General features: G+C 39.3%; 1 protein-coding gene across 6 annotated transcripts in view; it reads left to right on the top strand.

Annotated features, from left to right (window-relative positions):
* Nucleotides 1-19757, top strand: part of PRRC2B (proline rich coiled-coil 2B) — a 102035-nt gene that overhangs the window by 58488 nt on the left and 23790 nt on the right. For all 6 annotated transcript variants that reach the window (XM_027869295.1, XM_027869293.1, XM_027869298.1 and 3 more), the window contains exons 6-15: nucleotides 1945-2088; nucleotides 7356-7597; nucleotides 7948-8069; nucleotides 8501-8643; nucleotides 9125-9215; nucleotides 13943-14135; nucleotides 15256-15571; nucleotides 16266-16453; nucleotides 18110-18320; nucleotides 19325-19547. In XM_027869295.1, the coding sequence (XP_027725096.1) occupies nucleotides 1945-2088; nucleotides 7356-7597; nucleotides 7948-8069; nucleotides 8501-8643; nucleotides 9125-9215; nucleotides 13943-14135; nucleotides 15256-15571; nucleotides 16266-16453; nucleotides 18110-18320; nucleotides 19325-19547 (1873 nt within the window). The remainder of the gene's footprint in view (nucleotides 1-1944; nucleotides 2089-7355; nucleotides 7598-7947; nucleotides 8070-8500; nucleotides 8644-9124; nucleotides 9216-13942; nucleotides 14136-15255; nucleotides 15572-16265; nucleotides 16454-18109; nucleotides 18321-19324; nucleotides 19548-19757) is intronic.

Here is a 19757-nt window from a genome sequence, read left to right as displayed (position 1 = left end):
ATTAGTAGCAGATTAATGTGTATGTTGGGGGGAGTTGAGAATGAGTTAGCATCTGGTATGAATGTGTGTATGTGGGTATTTGGCTAATATGTGTCATTGGCAGTGTTACTGTTAGTTCAGGTGGATAGTGAGTGGCCTGTAAAGTGATAAGTTATGGTATTTATAACTTAGCAATATTTATCTTCTTTTTATGTGGATTCTATAGATTGTAGACTAAGAGAAGCAATGGAAAGAGCACTGGACTTGGAGTCTGAGGGCAGGGGTTTAAATCCCGTTGATCATTATTCATGTTAACTTTCTGGACTTCAGTCTCCTCATTTGTAAAATGAGTGGCCTAATCTAGACGACCTCTAGAATCCGTTCCTCCTGCTGGACCCTAAATCTGTGATTATTTGTCCTTTGGCATCTACATCTCAATTACCCAGTCTGTAAAATGCAAGAATTAGATTAGAGAATCTAAGGACCTTTCCAGTTTAAAGATTCTTTATGGATAATGTTAACTTGGATTTATATAGTACCTTTCTTCCTAAGATACTCTAGAAATCAGGTATATACTTGATGCTTATAATTATGCTACCATGGAAGTCTGTGCAAAGAGAAATGCAAAAAAAGCCATATTTAAACATTGACTTTTTAGATCCAGTAATCTCTCCTTTTAAAAAATAGACCTCTTCATATTTTATTCTTGCCAATGACCTTTTTATACCATGAAACAATTGCAAGCTAGACACATCCTTCACAGCAGTAGCTCCTTTGTAACACTTATAAATGAACTCTGGTTAATAGTTTGTGAATAATGTGTACAGTTATTACAATGGCAAGTTTATTTGACTTTGAGACTTCCTTACTAACTGTGGTGGAGAACGAGTTGCTACCTTCTGCATCTGCAATAATTCCAGCTGCATCCTTTTAGCAAAGTCTGCCTTAGTTAAGCAGGACCATGAATCAGTAGTGTTAATTATACCTAGGGGAAATGTGTGCTTGAACTGTGCAGGGAACAGTGCATGCCACAGTCAGGCATTTGATGCGTGCTTCTTATTATTACCGTTGTTATAGGCTTTACCAAATTTATGGCATGCAGGAGGTCTGAAAATTCCACTAAATCCTACTGTGGGTTCTTGAATGCTTCACTTGTCCCCAAGGGCTAAATGTTTGAGGTTAGAGGACTTGAAGAGATGTAAACAAAAATGAGCAGAGCAAAGATGGGCTAAATATAAGAGGGTAGGGACAGTTTGGGAACACCTGGTGATGGAGGTGCCATCTGAAAATACTGCTAGATACACTTCAGCTGAATTTCCTGAAGACCATGTATGTAGCTTCAGGGTAGTCACGTGTTGTCCTTTTTCAAAGATGGCGCCACTGGCTCATCATCAGGAAGGCATGAAATTTACCTTTTATTTTTTTCCAGGAGTGGTGGAGTTGTGCTTATCCATGAGCCCCGTCAGCCACATCCTATCACCTGTCCCCCTTATAACCAACTGTTTTCATTTACAAGGTGGTTTGCAGGGGCAGCTAGGTGGTACAGTGGATAGAGCACCGACCCTGGAGTCAGGAGGACTCGAGTTCAAATCCGGCCTCAGACACATAACCCTCACTAGCTTTGTGACTCTGGGCAAGTCACTTAACCCCAACTGCCCTCACCAAAAAAAAAAATAGAAAAAAAAAACAACAAACCAAAAAAAACCCAACAAGGTGGTTTGCAGTGGTAGGGGTATGGTGGTATATGGTCTATAGACAGAAAGATGTTTATTTGCCTACTTTGAGGATGAAACACATGAGTTTTGTCCTTCACTACCATTGTACTCTAATCAATCCAGGTTGGCCTGTTTAAAAGCAATTCTGTTTAAATGAGCCACAGATTCAGATTTAAAATTTTATAGTTATATAGTTTTCCTAGTTCTTAACTCATTTTTACCACTGAGTCTTCCTGGTTTTATTTGACAGGTTCAAGGGGCTCAAGCCGACTATTATCCTTCTCTCCCGAGGAATTTCCGACGCTGAAAGCAGCTGGCGAGCAGGACAAGGTTGGCAAAGAAAAGGGCGTCTTAGATCTGTCGTATGGGCCAGGACCAAGCCTCCGCCCGCAGAGTAAGTCATTAGGATTCCCTGTATCTGACCACCCGTTGAAGGAGCAGTGGTTTTTCTTCATTCTGTCTTTCTCTCCTGTCTGAAGTTCTCTCCAGTGGCCAGAGCACAAGGGGCCCCACAATGCCAGTAGAGAAACTGTGGCTTTTACCGAATTCTGTCATCCCTGGGCTGTTCTTGCTTAGTTACTTCTCCTCTGTCATCTTAGTGATGGAGGAGGAAGATTAGTTCAAGGAAGCTAATGGAAAATCTAGAATTACATGCCCTTTTTGGCATACAATTGTTAGTTTCTTTGCAGTCATGGTTTTGATAGGCAAAGGGTTAGTTGATTAGGTCACTGATCCTAGTAATGGTACATGCCACTATGTCCCTTCCAGTTATATGTAGACTTCTATCAGTTTTGATTTTTTATGTTCTCTCCAGGGGGTTGGGAAAGATATGACAAAAGGCCACATTTAAGGAGGTGTGACATATCATTCCATTCCTGTTTTAGTCAAAAGACCTAAAAGAAGCACCTGCTTTTTAGGATTTGATTCAGAGATTTGAAAGTGGTTTATTCATTTGCCAGTTAAAGTGGTTAAGCTGCTTTTATTCTTGTGTACCAATTAACCCCCAAACCCTACTCCTTTTCCACCTTCTAATTGAGGTGTGGTAGAACTGCTTTCACTTTGAATCAGGTGTTTATATAGTTAAGTTTGTTTTAAACTGGGGAATTTCTGGACTGGGTAAGTGGAGGCTTGGATTCAAGTCTCAACTCTGCCATTTAACTAATTTTATAAACTTAGGTACCAGGTCTGTTTTCTCATTTGTAAAATAAGTGTTTGGATTAGAAGATCTCTGAGGTCCTGTCCAGCTCTCAAATTTCTCTAATTCCTTGGATTTTCTCACTAATGGAATAGAGGATGAATTGCTGCTATCTCTATCTGCAGTAATCTCAGCTACATCTTTCTGGTAAACTCTGTCAGCAGGACCATGAATCAGTGATGGTAACTATACCTATGGTAAATTTGTGCCTAACTTGTATAGGAAGCAATGCATGCCATGACAAGTTGGTTTTGTGGTTATTAGGATTACTGTTATGGGTTTTCTACACACCACGGCGGGATTCACATAGTATTGGCTTAGCAGTGGTTAATGACTGACTGCTAAAAAGACTCAATAGAAATCAATAATGTGATCTGGCTGCCAAAAATATGTAATGTAGTTTTATGATCATTAATATAAAGGTTTTAAATTTTGTTTTGTTGACTTTTCTTACAGATCACTGTCACTTCCTAATTACCTTCCCCACACCCCCTGTTTAAGACAGTAGTCTTAAAAAAGACAAACAGTTAATTACTGCAATTGTAGACTCCTGCCTTTATCCATAGGAAGGAAATCTATTTCTAGTCCCCTGAAAAAAAGACTAGTCATTATACTAATCTGAATTCTTTTCTCTTTTAGTGTTAATTTTTTTTAATTGTGACCAACAATATGCTGTTCTTTTCGTTCTTCTCTCCAACTGGATCCTGTCCTAATTCTCTCTTGAGCTCTAACCCTACGTCACTAATAACAACCTATTAGACGTTTTAAAGGTACCATGTATACTTCAAAGTCAACATGGTCAAAACAGAACTCATCATCTTTTCCCTAAAACCCCTGCCTCTTCTGAAATTTCTTATCATTGTCAAGGTTGCCACCATCCTTCTTATCACTTAAGGATTTGCAACCAAATTGTTATTCTTGACTCCTCATTTTCCTTTACTCACATATCAAAGCAATTGCAATTGTCTTGACATTTCTTTTACTTTAACAGCTCTTCTGTGGATCCCCTTCTTTCCTTTCACATAGCCACCACCTGAGCGTAGGCCCTCATCACCTCTTGCCTGCACTATTGCCATAGCTTCCTAATTGGTGTCCCTTGCCTCATCCCTCTTCCTACTCTAATCCATCTTCCACATGACTGCCAAAGTGATTTTCCTCAAATTTTCTGACCACGTTAACTCCTCATTCAGTAACTCCATAGTTTATGCTTAGCGTAGTTCCTGGCAGATAGTAAGTGCTTAATAAATACTTAGTGGAGGCAGCTAGTGGCACAGTGGATAGAGTAATCTGACCTTCTGATCCTGGAGTCAGGAGGACCTGAGTTCAAATCTGGTCTCAGACCAGATCTGTGACATTAGCTGTGTGACCTTGGGCAAGTCACTTAACCCCAATTGCCTCACCAAAAAAAATATATATAATAATAATAATAGTAAATAAATAAATACTTAGTGATTGATCAGCTTTCCTGTTACATTTGTGATTAAATATAAACTCTGTCATTTAAAGCTCTTCACAACCTGATCCAATCCTGCCTATTTCTTCTACCCGCTCTGGGTGCCAGCCATATGAGCCTTCTTACTAATCTCTCAACAGGACACTCTAATTCCCGTCTCTATGCCTTTGTATGGGTTAGCCCTAATCTATTACTAGACTGTTCTATCTCCTGACTTCCACCTTTTGGAACCCTTGGCTTTGAGACTTAGCACGAGCATCACTCTCTTCATGAGGCCTATCTTTGTCCTTGTAGCTCATATAGTGCCTTCCCCTTCAAGATTACCTAGCATCTGCCTTGTATATTTTACACTTGCCTATGTATGGCTAAGGTGTCTCCTTTTAGAAGTTTATTATGGAAAGGGCCTGTTTCACTTTTCTGTTTGTAACCCCAATGTCTAATACAGTGCCTGGAATAAGGCTTCATTGATTCTGCTTTCTTCGTTCTGCGTAGTTCATTAAAAAATGGTCTTATCTTAATTCCTTGCAGTCATCATTTCTTAAGGTACAATAAACTATTATTTTCATACACCACACTTTGTTCAGCCATTTCTAAATTGATTAGCAACACCTTTGGTTCTAATTTTCCGCTACCACAAAGAATCTTTTATGCTTATTTTTGTATCTGTAGGACCTTTCTCTTTGTTTTTGATATTCTTAGAGTATAATGCCCAGCAGTAAGTACCTTGGATCATAGGGTATGAGCAGTTTTGTAACTTTTTATGTAATTTCAATTTATTTTCCAGAATGGTTGAAAAAGTTCATAATTTCCATAACAGCACATTAAATATGACTCTTCCTACAGCACCAACATTGACTTCCTGTCTTTTATCATTTTTGCCAATTTGATGGGTGTGAAACAAAACTTCAGGGTTGTTTTAATTTGTATTTCTCTTATTACTAGTGATTGGACCATTTATTTATTTATTTATTTTTTGCAAATGGTTCTTTATATATATATAAAACATTTCTTCTTTTGAAATGTTTTCATATTCTTTAACTACAAACCTATTAGAGAATGGCTCTTGGTCTTTTATATTTGTTAGTTCCTGATGTGTTTTGGATGTCAGATTTTCATCTGATTTCATTTTCATATTTTCCGCCCCTTCATTCCATAGTTTTTTAAAATTCTAGTTACATTGATTTTTGTCAGTACAAAAGCTTTTTAATTTTAGAGATTCAAAATTAACCTTTTAAAAAATGTTTTGGGGCAGCTAGGTGGCACAATGGATAGAGCACCGGCCCTGGAGTCAGGAGGACCAGAGTTCAAATGCAGCCTCAGACCAAACACTTGACACTTACTAGCTGTATGATCCTGGACAAGTCACTTAACCCCCCCCCCCCCCAAAAGAAAAAAAATGTTTTAATTTTATTCCTTGTTTGGTTATGAATTCTCCCCCAAGCCATTGTTATGAAAGGTGCTTATTGGGAACATGATAGCCAACTTTAAATGGCAGAACTGTTACTTGGAAAAGGAATTAGATTATAACTGGAAAGGACAGAACAAGGACCAATGAGGGTGATGTTATAGGGATGCAGATTGTAGCTTTAACTTTCTAAAAATTAAGCGCTGTCTCAAAATGAATGGGTTACTTTGTGATGTCGCAAGTTTACTGATTACTAAAATTCAGGTGAATAATTGACTGGTGTGCATGTTGTAAGCTCCTTAAGGGCAGAGTTTATTTCATTTTTGTATTTTTGTTTCTAGCACCTACCACAGTGCCTGGGATGTAGCTAGTTTTTTGGGTTTTTTTAATTGATTGGTTTACTGTTGTAAAATAGAGAAGGGGGAATGGAAGGGAATAAGTATTTATATGACCCCTCCTGTTTGCCAGGAATTGTGCTAAGCACATTTACAAATATGATCTCATTTGATCCTCACAACAATCCTGAGAGGTAGGTGTTGTTACTATTCTCATTTTTCAGTTGAGGAAACTGAAGCAGACGGAGGTTAAGTGATTTACCCAAAGTCTGACATCTAGTAAGTGTTTGATAACAGATTTGAACTCAGGTCTTCCTGACTCCAGGCCTGGTGCCCTATCCATTGCACCACCAGCTGTTTCTAGCTGTCATTAAAGTAGATTCCTAGGAATTAGAAGTTTGGATTAGATGATTAAGTCTTAGATTTTTTTCCTGAGATTGATTCTATGACTGTTCTCAGAGATACATAGACTTTAGAGTTTTTATCTCAGACCAAGTGTTTAGTGTGATATAATGGAAAAGAGTTATACATTTGGAATCAGAGGATCTGAGTTTGAATCCTATCTTTGTTGCCACCTGTATGTCCTTGGACAAGTTTTATGTTTCCTTAGGTCTCAGATTCTTAGAAAATATGAGAGTTAGACTGGTTGATCTTTAATGTCCATTCTAGGTCTAAATCCCATAATCTTTATGGGATTGGTTAAGATATAGGAAACCCTATATTTCTGGGACATATATTTCAGTAAACTTTTATGATGTGGTGCCTTTGACTAAGAGTTATTTAAGAAGAGTCTTTTAGCTCAATTAAATTGTTTTTTGGCCTGTAACTGTATTTCCCAGTAGCTCTTAATGCAAAATTAAATGATGCTATTTGGTGACAGTGCATTACCAAAATATTCTAGTAAAATGCTATAGGTTACCACTTTTTAAAAATTTCAGTTACTACTGACCAGAGACTAATTTGTTTTTATATAACATGCTTTAATTTATTAAAGGGTTAATTCTGTGGGCCTGTGCTAATCTATATGTTTGGACCAGGACCCTGACACTGGGCCATATTTCTCATTTTCTCTTGGCAGCTGAAATGCCTTTTAGAGAGGCCCATTTATTCTTGGAGTTCATACTCATGTGATAGATTTCTGCTTGACCCAATTCAGCTCGATTTCTCAATTTATATACATTTTTTTTTTATGAAAGAGGGGGTCCCTTTGACCTTCATAACCTCATGCCACTCCTTCCTCCTTCCTCCTTTTTTGCCCCCTTTTAATTTCCAGATGTGACGAGCTGGAGGGAGGGCGGTGGGCGGAACATAACCTCTGCCACATCTCTGACCGCCTCCCCGACTGAGCCGGGCAGCAAGAACTCGAGTACAGGAGATGGAGCCCCCTCCTCGACATGTACCAGCGATTCTAAGGAGCCTTCTCTCCGCCCGGCTCAGCCTGTCCGAAAAGGGGCTTCACAGTTCATGGGAAATGTATACCACCCACCTACATACCATGACATGCTTCCTGCTTTTGTAAGTTCTAAGTGTATAAAATTTTTCTTGAAGTTGGATTGTGTCCAGCAGACCTTAGCTCAGATGGCTGAGTCTTTTTCATATTATCCGAACTCTTCTACCCAGATGTATAATTTTATAGGTTTCCAATCTTTTACATTTTCTTAGTATTTAATTATTTCAGCACTGGTTTTTCAGTATAAACTTGCAGCAGGAAAGAAATGAAAGGGTGGGGGTTAGTACAGTTTTGGGATGATTAATTAGGAAAGTTAAGGGTGCTCTGCAGTTCTTTTCTTGGCAAGTCAGATGTGACAAGAATCATCCATTTTGTATAATTATTTGAAAACCTATTTACCAATATTGTGTTTCAGATGTGTTCACAGCAGTCACCAGAGACCCAGGGTACAGTGGAACGAGGGTCTTTTCCTCTTCCTCAACTACGCCTAGAACCTCGAGTTCCTTTTAGACAGTACCAGATGAATGACCAAGATGGGTAAGATTACTGTATTTGATGTGTAGTTTTTATTTAAGAGTATAACGAATGTAGACAATTTAAAGGTTGTAAGCCAAGTAGGTTATCTTGGGTTTTGGTATGTTAGTTCTATAATGGACAAGAGACACTAGTTTTAAATTTTAAGTCTTTGGGTAAGTTGTTCCAATGTTCCATGTTTCCTCAGGATGCCAGGAGCAATGAATGATGGCCCTTATACTCATACTATGAAATAAAGGGCCTTCTTGCTCTTATATGAAAATAGGTTGAAAGGAGGATTATAGGGAGTAATTTTAAGCATCATATATACCCTTGAACTTTTTAATCACAGAGAATTAAAACAGAAGGAAGAAAGCCAAGAAAATTGTTTATTTTCCTGCAGTCTGTGTGACTGGCATATACAGTATCATTATTCATCTTCCCCCTTCCAATAGGAAAGAAAACAGAATGGGAATGTCCCGCCCAACACGCCCCATAAGGCAGCTAGGGGAACGGGCTCCACGACCCACCATTCTCAATGCTGAAAACCTCAAAGGGCTTGATGAACTTGATACTGATGCAGATGATGGTTGGGCAGGTACGAACTTCCATTGCTTGACTGGTTTTCAAATGACTGCTTGGAAAGGTAGGAATATTAGTAATTCACTTGTGTCCCTGTCTTCTTGACAGGGTTACTAAATTTTTTGTACCTTTTGGCCTATTTTTTTCCTCTTGGTTTGGAAGTGAAGGGGAAAGGTATAGAGGAGCTTATAGGGTTTTACATTTTATTGGAACAGAACTGGGGTTTCTTATTGGTCATAAGACCCGAGCAGTTGCCTTTCATGATAGTTCTTGAAGTAGGTGGGCTTTCTTTTCTGTGTGTGGAGTGGAGTGGGTGTTGTATTTCTGAGTAGTGGGAAATTTCAGAATGTGACTTTATCTGTAGCACTGGTGGCATTTTGTATGATTTGTCTTAGCAGCTGGTTTAGGAGGCTAGCCTTGAGTTCCCTCACCACATTGGAAAGATGTTGAATTTCTCTTCTCGTGTTATTTCTTCCCTGGACCTCCTTTTGCTGTAGGCCTTCATGATGAAGTGGATTATTCAGAGAAACTGAAATTCAGTGAAGATGAGGAAGAGGAAGAGGCTCTTAAAGATGGAAGACAGAAGTGGTAAGAAGGCTTGGCCTGGCTTCTCTAATAACAGCTGTCTAGACTTGAGGATATTTAAAATAGATTTTAGGTGCTACTATAATGCCTCATCATGGCATGAAGGCTGTGTTACTAAACTGTAAACTCTGGGAGGTTCTTCTATTTTGGAAAGACTTCCTTAGTCCTAGCAACACTCCATGGTTTTTTTTGGGGGGGGAGGGCGGTTTTGAGAACCACCCTATATAAGTATGATGAAGGTCATCACCATTAGAATTGAATTCTTTGGCTGCAACAGCCATTGAAACAAAGACTGAAAATGGCCAGTGTTGACATTTTCACAGGAAACAAAATCAGAATAAAAAAGGAAGATGCAGCTAAATGAAAGAATAACTTACAGGTTCTTCTTAGGAAATGTATAGAGGAAAGATATCAGTAAAAAGACCGAAAGATCTTCAAACTTCCTCAAGCAGGAAACACTCAGTGTCCTTGACATGTAGAGAGATGTCTGGCAAAAGGTAGTGTTGTATCAGAGTATAGAAACTCAATTGTAAGATCCCAAAGGGAAGGATAGCAAAAGATAATGAGTAGTATTGCCTCATAAAACAATGAGAAGCAGTGGAAGGAGAAAAAAGCTTAATGCAAAAATCCCAACTGAGCAAAGACACCCCAAGATCATTTAAGAATAAAAAATGTGCAAGTATGGTGGCAGAGATGAAACATAGATGTCCTATAAATGTCTTAAAACTGAATTTACTCTCTTTTTCCCTAATCCTTTTCTTCATAACTTCCCTCTCACTGTCAAGTCACCACCATCCCCTCAGTCCTCCAGGCTAGAAACCTTAGGGGTCATCTTCGACTCCTCATTCTCATCCCACCCCCAACTGGTTGTCAAGGCCTGTCAATATTACATTCATAACACGTCTAGTAGGTGCCTCTTCTCTCCTCTGGCACTGCAGTCACTCTAGGGCAGGCCCTTATCACCTCACACCTGAACTATTGCAATAACTTGTTCACTGGTCTCCTTCCCTCAAGTCTCTCCCTACAACAATCCGTCCTTCTCTCAGCTGTTAGATTTATCTTCTTTAAGTACAGGTCTGGCCATGTCACAAATTTCCCAGTCTACCATTCCATAAACTCTAGTGGATCCCTATCACTTCTAGGATTAGGTATAAAATTTTGGGGAGTTCAACCTAACCTGGCCCCTTCCTATATTTTCAGTCTTCTTCCACCTCATCCCCCTCTACGTAGTCTAGTGACCAGTGATGCTGCTCCCCTTGCTACACTACACATGCCATCTCTTAACTTTGGGCATTTTCATTTGCTGTCCCCTATTCCTGGTTCACTGTCCCTCCTCAACTATCTCTACCTCTGGCTTCCTTCAAGAATTAGCTAAAAGTCCCACCTTCTTCAAGAAGCCATTCTTGATCCCGCCTTAGTGCTAGTGCCTCCCCTCTGTTGATATTTCCTCCAGTTTATCCTATGTATATTTTGTTAGCGCATAATTATTTTCATGTTGTCTTCCCACTAGAATGTGAGCTCCTAAAGAGCAGGAACTGTCTTTTGCCTTTCTTTGTATCCCCAGTACTTAGCACGGCACCTGGCACATAGTAGGTGCTTAGCTTAATAAGTGCTTATTGACCAAATGAAATGGAAAAGATCCATATTTTTGTAACTTTACTGTCTAGTATGGTGGAGCCATCTGTCTCTCCTGAACTTCCTCATTCATGTTAATATACCATAATCTTCCTGTTTACCCAGATTCTTAATCTCTTTGTCTCTTTTCCTCTTTTCTCAACCCTCTTTCTCAGTCTAATCAGTAAACATATCTTGTTGTCTTACCTTCACAAATACCACTTTCATTCATCATAAATCTCCCTGGTTATACAGCCCTAACGCTTGTTCTGGGTCTTTTGCCCTCTTTTCTGGATATTGTTGCTATAGCTTCCTAATTGCTCCTTGTGCTTTCAGTCTCCCTTTTCCAATCCATCCTTCACACAGTTGCCAGATAGGTATTCCTAAAACAAAAGATCTGACAGTATCACTTCCTTACTCAAAAACTCTTATTGTTGTTGCTCAGTCGTGTCTGAGTCTTTGTTGACCCCATTGGTGGTTTTCTTGGCAAACATACTGGAGTGGTTTGCCATTTCCTTCTCAAGCTCATTTTACAGATGAGGAAACTGAGGCAAACAGGGTTGAATGACTTGCCCAGGGTTACATAGCTAGTGAACATCTGAGGCTGGATTTGAATTCAGGTCTTCCTGATTCTAGGCCTGGCGCTCCATCTACTGCACTACCTAGTTGAGTAGATCCCTCTTGCCCCTAGAATAAAATACAAAATCCTCAACCTGATATTGGAAGCTCTCCAAAATCAGGTTCCCATCTACCTTTCCAGTATTACTTTATTACTCTTCTTCACCCCACCTTTTTTTAGTCTGTATAGTTCCCATGCATCACATCTTTTTCCATGCTTTGGTACTAGTATGTAATTCTCTCCCAACCCCCCACCCCCAGTTAGTTATTACTGTTCTCTGTTCCTTTTTTATTTTCTCTTTTCTCTCTGAATTTCTTAGTATTTTCTTTATATTGATTTAGTTGTATACATGTTGGGTTCCCTCAGTAGAATAGAAGGTCCTTCAGGGTAGGGGCTTTTGTATCCTTAGTGCTTTCATACTTGTAGGCTTATAATAAATGTTGGTTGAATTAAATAAAATTTTAGTCTTAGATCAGCCACTGGAGGAATTGGAAATGACATTGCAGAAAACAAATAGGAAACGTAGTTCATATACACAGGTTGTTCGTGCTGGAGGTAACTCAACTGGAGGGCTTTGAGGGGACTGTACAAAGGTGTGGGAGGGAGGGGAGAATATTTAAGATTTTATGGTTTCTAAAGAAAACCAGCCAGGAGAATATCAATAACTAGACTCATCTGCCTACTTTCTATGCAAAATTTTTAAGAGACTAGACCATACACATTTCAAGGGTACTAACTGAAAGGTGTAGAGAATACAAGATACTGCTGTACTTACTGTTTATTGACCATAAGAAAAATATGTGATTTGGTAGAGTAAAACCACTACCTTAAAGACTGGTTTTCAACAAAATGTCTCCTATGCATGTCAAAATCATATAAAATGTTAACATGAAAAATGTCAAACTCTCTCAGTTGTTAATGTCAGTTGAGGCATAAAACTGAGAGATGGAATATTAAACACAGGTGAATACCACTGTCATGGAGAGGGTCCAGCTCAGAGTCTAGTTTGAAGGATTCCCTCCCTGTAGAGTGTAAAGTCTCTAAAGGTGATTCTATTTATGAATGACACTTTATTGATTGCATCAAAGCCAGAACATGTAAAACTTCCTAAACAAGACCCAAGATTTTGGCCTAACTGTGCACATAAGAATTACTAAGTGGATTTAGAGTGTTTATTGTCCACTACACAACCTGTAGTGTCAGTCACACAATACTGATATGTGAGATAGGCACTGCAGATGGAGAGTGAACTGGGTCCATGGTCGGAGAGACATGAAGGGGGAGGAAGAGCACGAGTGTGGGCTGGATTGTTGGGTAGCATAGTTCCCACATACCACATCTTCTTTGGGGAATTTCCCAATTTTTTAAAGAATTTCAAACCTGTCCAGGAAACAAAGGCCTTACTTTTTAATGTCAGTTTTCTTCTAGCTCCCCTTTTTTTCTTTTTAAAAAAAATTTTCATTTTCAGTTCCAAATTCTCATACACACCCCTCCCTCTAACCCTTTCTCCACCAATTACAGAGTCAAGATATATAATATCTATTATACATATGAAATCCTGCAAAACATATCCACGTTAGTTGTTGTTGGGGAAAAAAGCAAGAAAATTAAAGAAAAAATACTCTTCAATCTGTACTCAGAGCCCATCAGTTCTCTCTCTAGAACCCTTTGGAATTGTCATAGATCTTTGTATTGATCAGAGTTAGCTCCCTCTTTTTTAAGCCCTTTAAAAATCCTGACACACTTCTGTAGACTTAGGTGAATCGGGTACTGAGGTTGGGAATCAGGATCCTACAGCTTTGTTGTGAGACTCCAATAGAAATGCAACCCTGAAGGCTACAATATTGACTTAGAAAATCACACATTAATATTATCTAGGTTGTATTTTTAATTTAATTTGTTAAACATTTCCTAATTGCTTTTTACTCTAGTTCGGCTATACCTGAGTTTTCATCCTCTCCCCTACAGCAACGTGATGCCCCATTCTATTACTCTTTTGTTTTAAGCTTAAAATCTGCAGAAGAAAATAATTACCTGTTTTTAAATATTTAGACTGATTTCTAGATCAAAAGCAAACTGTCCTCAACTAGGAAATACTCTGTTATAGTCGAAAGAATACTGGATTTAGAGTCAGAGAACCTTGTTTGAATCATAGCTCTTCCGTTTGTTACCTTTATAATTTTGGCTAAGTCAGTTAACCTCTCCAAACCTGTTTGCTCATCTTTAAAATAAAGAAGTTGGATATGATCCCTAAAGTCCTTTCTAGGTCTAAATTCTAGGTTCTAGATGACTTCTGTGGCTTTTAAGTGGAAGTGTAATTATTTGTGAGTTATCTTCTTTACTCATACTAGATTTTAGCTTTTCTCCTTCATTATGGCCTAATGATGTTAGTGACTTTGTAGGGGTTTGTTGAACTTCTCAGATGAGGCTGGTTAGAAGGACCAGAGTTTGTTTAAAATGATTGGGGGAATTAATCTTAAAAGGAATTTTGTTGTAGGAACAATTGGGATCCAAGGAGACAGCGGCAGTTGTCACTGAGTTCTGCAGACGGTGCTGATGTCAAGCATACCCTGGATGAAGGAAAGAACTGGGGTGAATCTATGGGCTTATCTCGGGCCATCCGTAAGGTGCTAGAGCCTCAGCCGCCTTCCAGGAAGTTGAATAGTTGGACCCCAACTCCTGATTATCAGGTATGTTGGGTGCTTATGAGGTCTGTGCCTTAGCATTCAGGTGGGGAAACATAAAGCTCCATTGATTAAGACAAGAATCATGGTTTACCACATTGGTAGTGCCAAGGCAATAACTGAACAGGGCATTTAATTAGTCATAGGATATCGTTGTATTTCCACTGAATTCTATCAGTGTGTCCATAAAAAGTACATAAATTGTATTATTTTTGATGTCCTTGGGAAATGGCTATTTAAAAGAATCCTATTGTAAATATTTTTATAAAATGGATAATTGTGGTTTATTTTATCTTATGTATAAGTTTAGATTTGATTGTATTTTATTAGTTTCAAGTATTAACAATTTGAATATAAGGAATATAAGAGAAGGCTTATATTTAATTTTATCCTACAGTATTCTGTGAACAGTAATTACTACTGCCACATGTTGCTTTAACATTTTCAAAATGGCTTTACGTGTATCTTTTGAGCTTTACAACAATCCTCTGAGTTAGGTATTATCCGAGTTTTATGGATTAAATATCTTCTGGGTAATTAATATGACCATTCAAGTAATACTTCTTGCCAAATCTGTGATGTGGTGAATATCTTAGTTCAGGTATTGTTAGAATATGCAAAATAATAGCCATTTTTGGTTTGTATTTGAGCCCTGATGGGTCAGTAAATTGCTCTTCACCAGCCAAACTTTGTAACCCATCTGTAGTCCAGCATCTTCAAAGAGAAATCCTCAGATTTTCCTATTTTGTCTTTAATACTCAAAGTAACTATCATAGTTTGGTTAGGGTTGCAGTTTCTTTTGATAAATTAGGTAGGAATCACTTTAATTTTTATATGAATGAGAATGAATTTTATTGTTTCACTGTGGAGTTGTATATTTGGAGGATTATCCATTTTCAAAGGGCTGGAGGAATTGAGTAGTTATGGTCCCTTAAAGAGTAGTGAAGGTGTGGAACCCTGGCCCTGTCCTCTAGTAGTCTAAGCCTACTGGATTTGTTACCCATGGCTCTTTTTGCCCTGGAAAGTGGCTTGGGAGGCATAGAGTGCAACCTTTGTTGGGATAAGACTTGTAATTTCTATTGTCTTTTGAAGTGGCATCTTATCATAGGTTTTCTTGTTTTGGTAGAAGCCTTCAATAAATAACATGCTCCGACAACAGTCTGTGGAAGACAAAGAGGACAAGATGCCCCCACGGCAGAAGTTTGTACCCTCGGAAATCTCTGAGGCTGTGGAAAGAGCCCGAAGACGCCGGGAGGAAGAGGAGCGTCGAGCCCGGGAGGAGAGATTGGCTGCCTGCGCTGCCAAGCTCAAACAGTTAGATCAGAAGTGCAAGCAAGCCCAAAAGGCCAGTGAGGCACAGAAACACCCAGACAGTGAAGCTCCCCGATCCCCAGCCACGGAGAAAAGTTCCCCGCAGGAGAATGGCCAGGCTTTCCACAAAGGTATGAACTGTTGTTCCTCAGGTATGTAACTCCAAACAGCCTCAGCACTCATGGGGTAATTCCATGGGGTTGGTAAATGATATAATATTTTTATAATTACATAGCAACAATCTCTGATGACCTTGGAGTGTATTATAAGCACTGCCTTTGTGTCACAACGTGGTTTCAACAAAGTTTAGGTAAAGTTTAGGCTAAGATTCATTTCCTGGTGTGTGTGTGTGTTTTTTTTTTAATTGGAACAACCATTGCCCTGAGAATTAAACTTGCCTACAGTTAAGTGGTTTATTAGTAGAGATGGGAGAAATTGACATTTGCTGTTTGATTTGATGCTGTTTCTCTGTCCTTTGGCTTTGGTGGTGGCTGCTTTGTCTTTGGAAGAGGATTGTTCTTAGCAGTCACTCTCTATAGCTGGAGCAAAGGGAAAGGCATTTTAGGGGCCAAATGACTGTTGTTCAGTCCTGAGCCTAAAGGCTGAAAGATTATGTGAGTACTCTTGTGTAGTTAAGTTCTTCCTAATTTATTAAAGTCATTCATGTGTCATAAAATTTCTTTCTTCCTTAATGACCTCAGCTAAAAAGAGGGAACAGTGTATGTGGACGGCACAACGTGAATATTGAAGGGTGATGCCTGGCGTCACATTTTCAGCACTTTTGTGAAGTGACAGCATACATTTCTTCTATATTTTGCTCTGTAGCAACACCTGAGTTACTTGCCCAGGAATCTCCTGCTCCTTATAATAAAGAAGAGTCAGCTATCCCTCATGCTGTGACCCAGAGCAGCAGTGATGAGGAACTCCGAGAATCCACATCTCCTGCACAAGAATTCAACAAATACCAAAAATCACTTCCCCCTAGATTTCAGCGCCAACAACAACAGCAGCAGGTAAACACAGTGAACATTTAAAAGAAGCCTACAAAACAAAACAAAGTGACAATTTGAGTTTCCTTCTTAACTTCATCCTTGCCAATCAGTAATTTTAAGAGTTGGACAATTAAAATGGGGACATTGGTAGCTCATTCTATAGCTATTACTTCTTAAAAACAAGGAAGACTCTTTTGAATGAAATTTTTGTTTCTAGAAAGAAGCTCTTGGTCTCTCTTCTGTTTTCCTGGTAGTTAAAAGGCAATTTGCTTGGCTAGCAGTATGTAAATGAAAGTGTGTACTTTAGGCCCTGAAGAGCACTTCTTGTGTCAAAGTAGCATCCTTTGGGTGCTCCATTTTAGGACTGCCTTGAATCTTTTGATCATCACTGTCTCCATTTCCCTTTAGTGTCCACACCCCAAAATAGACTTTATTATGCTTGCAACTTTTTAGGTCTCTTGGAGTAACCATAGAACTTTAAACCCAGAGTCTTCAGGAGCTTTCAGCTGAGCCCTGCAACACTTTCTGCAGGTTACAGCAGAAAGCCCTTGTTACAAGGGCTTTTTTTTTTTTTTTTTTTTTTTTTTTTGGGTGCTTCTTTCTTAGACTGGGAATTTAGTAAGGCAAATTCATGAAGTAAGGCATCTCATTACTGATTGGAGTATTTTGGATAACTTCATTTAAAGAGCACATTAGTAACAGTGACTCAAGTTAACTCTTAACTGAGAGGTGGAATGAACCAGCACCAGGCTGAAAATGATGAACAGGCAAACTTGAAGAAACCAGTAAACAATCTGTGTGCTTGGCTCCTCCATGGACAGATGAGGTTTGGACATGAGGACCTCTGCTGAGTTCTCATGTCTTGCTTCTGTTTTTGAAAGAAGGAAAATAGCCAGCGTGTCTCTGCTACAGTTATTTGATTACTTATTGCTAGGTTGCCCTAAAGAGTAGATATTGCTAGAGCATCCAGGATCTTTTGATATGCTACAATTAATAAGTCTTTGTGGGATATGCTATTTATGCATATTGACCCTCAGCTCCCTTCTTTTACATATGGAATCTACTGCAGCCTCACAGAATCTTAGCAGGCAGATTAGATGGCCTTTTCTGTTTTTATTTGGGGAAGTTTGTGTTGAAGGCACGTTGAATAATGTTGCATTAACACATGTCCTTAACATGCATTAACACACTTAAGAAACTATTGGGCTTACGGAACAAAGTAGGATAAGGGAGAAATAAGCTCTCTCTGGGGCAAATTCCTTGATTTTTCAGTTAACTTTGATTTTGTAGAAAGGATGGATACTGATCAGTTCCAGGCATTAGATTGCATGTAAATAAAAACTGCCTGTGTTGTACTGCGGCAGTATGTCTATTTCTGTGGTTTGGTGACGTAAAGCAGTTTTCACTTTGGAGAGTTTTTATGTCCAAATAAATTGTGACCAACCACAAGGGCCTGAGGCCAAGGCCACAAAGGCTAGCACACCTGGGTTTCTCTTCTCCAGTAGTCATTTCCCGCTTTTGTTTTCCTGTTCCATATGGGATGCTGCTTTGTTTAGTTCTTGATCTCTCAAAACTGTGGCATCTGTTTGATCCAAGCTGGGAGAACATGCCTGTGAGTGGGTAATTCCAGTTCCTGATGTCTTGTGCCTTACCAAATCCATTCTCTGTCTTGATTAGGAACAGCTGTACAAGTTGCAGCACTGGCAGCAGCAGCAGCAGGTCTATCCTCCACCTTCCCATTCCCACCCTCAGCGTACCTTTTACCCACATCACCCTCAGATGCTGGGATTTGATCCTCGTTGGATGATGATGCCTCCCTACATGGATCCACGAATACCTCCAGCTCGAACCCCTGTTGACTTTTACCCTTCAGCTCTACATCCTTCAGGTAAGAGCTTTCCGATTCTGATCTAATCCAGCATTAGTCGACTGACCAGATTCTTTTAGCATTTGAAAAAGTAACATTCTCCTCTGCTCACCAGAAGGGTTTCTTTTGGGGGAGGCTTTGGGGGAGACACACACAAGTTTAGATTCTTAGAACTTCTTTTTACATATTCTTTCTTTTTTTGGTTTGGCAGTGGAGTTAAGTGACTTGCTCAGGGTCACACAGCTAGTAAGTATCAAGTGTCTGAGGCCAGATTTGAACTCAGGTCCTCCTGACTCTGAGGCTGGAGCTCTGTCCACTGCGCCACCTAGCTGCCCCTACATACATTCTCAGAACTAAAAGATCTTAAAAGGTTATCTTGTCTGACTCTAGTCTGACTAGTGAGGAACTTCACCTCCCACAAAGTTAAGTGACTATAACCCAATTTTATCTTATCAGTGATTTTATCTTAATCTGTTTAAGTAGAGTAAAAAAAAATCTCATCTTTCCTTTCCCTTCTCCCCCCCTAATTTCCCTAAGCTGAAGAAGCCTTGTGACTTCTTAAAGGTCTTGCAAGTTTCCAGAACCTTTTACCTTTGTGGTGGATAATGGCTAGCTAGATATAGAGCCTGGGAAATATCATACTGGCATATAGTTTACCCTAGGCAGGCTTTTGGCTTTAAAGGCAGGCTTTAATTCACTTTCCTCAGCTCCATAGCAACAAAAGACCCCTAATACAGGACTCCTTTTAGTTCTCCATCATAAAACCATTTCATCTCTTTAAAAGTTATTTCTAATGTATTACAGATATTAGTTGTGAATAATAAGCTTTGTATATTGGTAACTGATGAGTGGCAACCTTCCAGTACCTTTTCCTATTTTTCTGTTTCTTGAATGTTCTCTTCAGTTAGCTCATAAACTTCCATATCCACCTCCTTTTTCTATCATAAGGAAGAGATTGCACTGGTCCCCACTTTGCAGCTGGGTTCTTAATAAGATTATAGTTATAGGTTCTTTGCTATCTTTAGGAATGATGAAACCAATGATGCCACAGGACTCCATCAATGGGACTGGCTGTCACTCTGAGGAACAGAACTGTCCACCCCTAGTCCAAGAAAGGAAAATGGCTTCAATGGAGCCTGTTCCTGTGTGGAGCCAAGAGAGCTATGTGACAATTCAAAACAAGGGGTATTCTCTCCCCAACCCAAAGCAAAATGACCCAGCTCTGACAGTTGAAGGAGTACATGCCAGGTGAGAGGATGTGTGATGCCACTGACCTACTATGATTAACTAAGGAAGATTTTACTAGTCCCTGCTTATGAGATGAAACTGAGGGTTCAGTGAAAAGCTGCTGGGCAGGTGTAAGAGGTGCATTAGACCTCTTTATGTGCACTTAGGGGAAGAAAGAAGAAGATGGGGCTTTGGATATATGCATTTTTCTTTGGATGCTTCTTTGTGAGA

This window comes from Vombatus ursinus, unplaced genomic scaffold, assembly GCF_900497805.2.
Source record: "Vombatus ursinus unplaced genomic scaffold, bare-nosed wombat genome assembly UNPS02014793.1, whole genome shotgun sequence".
Classification (NCBI taxonomy): domain Eukaryota; kingdom Metazoa; phylum Chordata; class Mammalia; order Diprotodontia; family Vombatidae; genus Vombatus; species Vombatus ursinus.
Note: the sequence above shows the minus strand (reverse complement) of the source record. Positions and strands in the feature narration are given on the sequence as shown.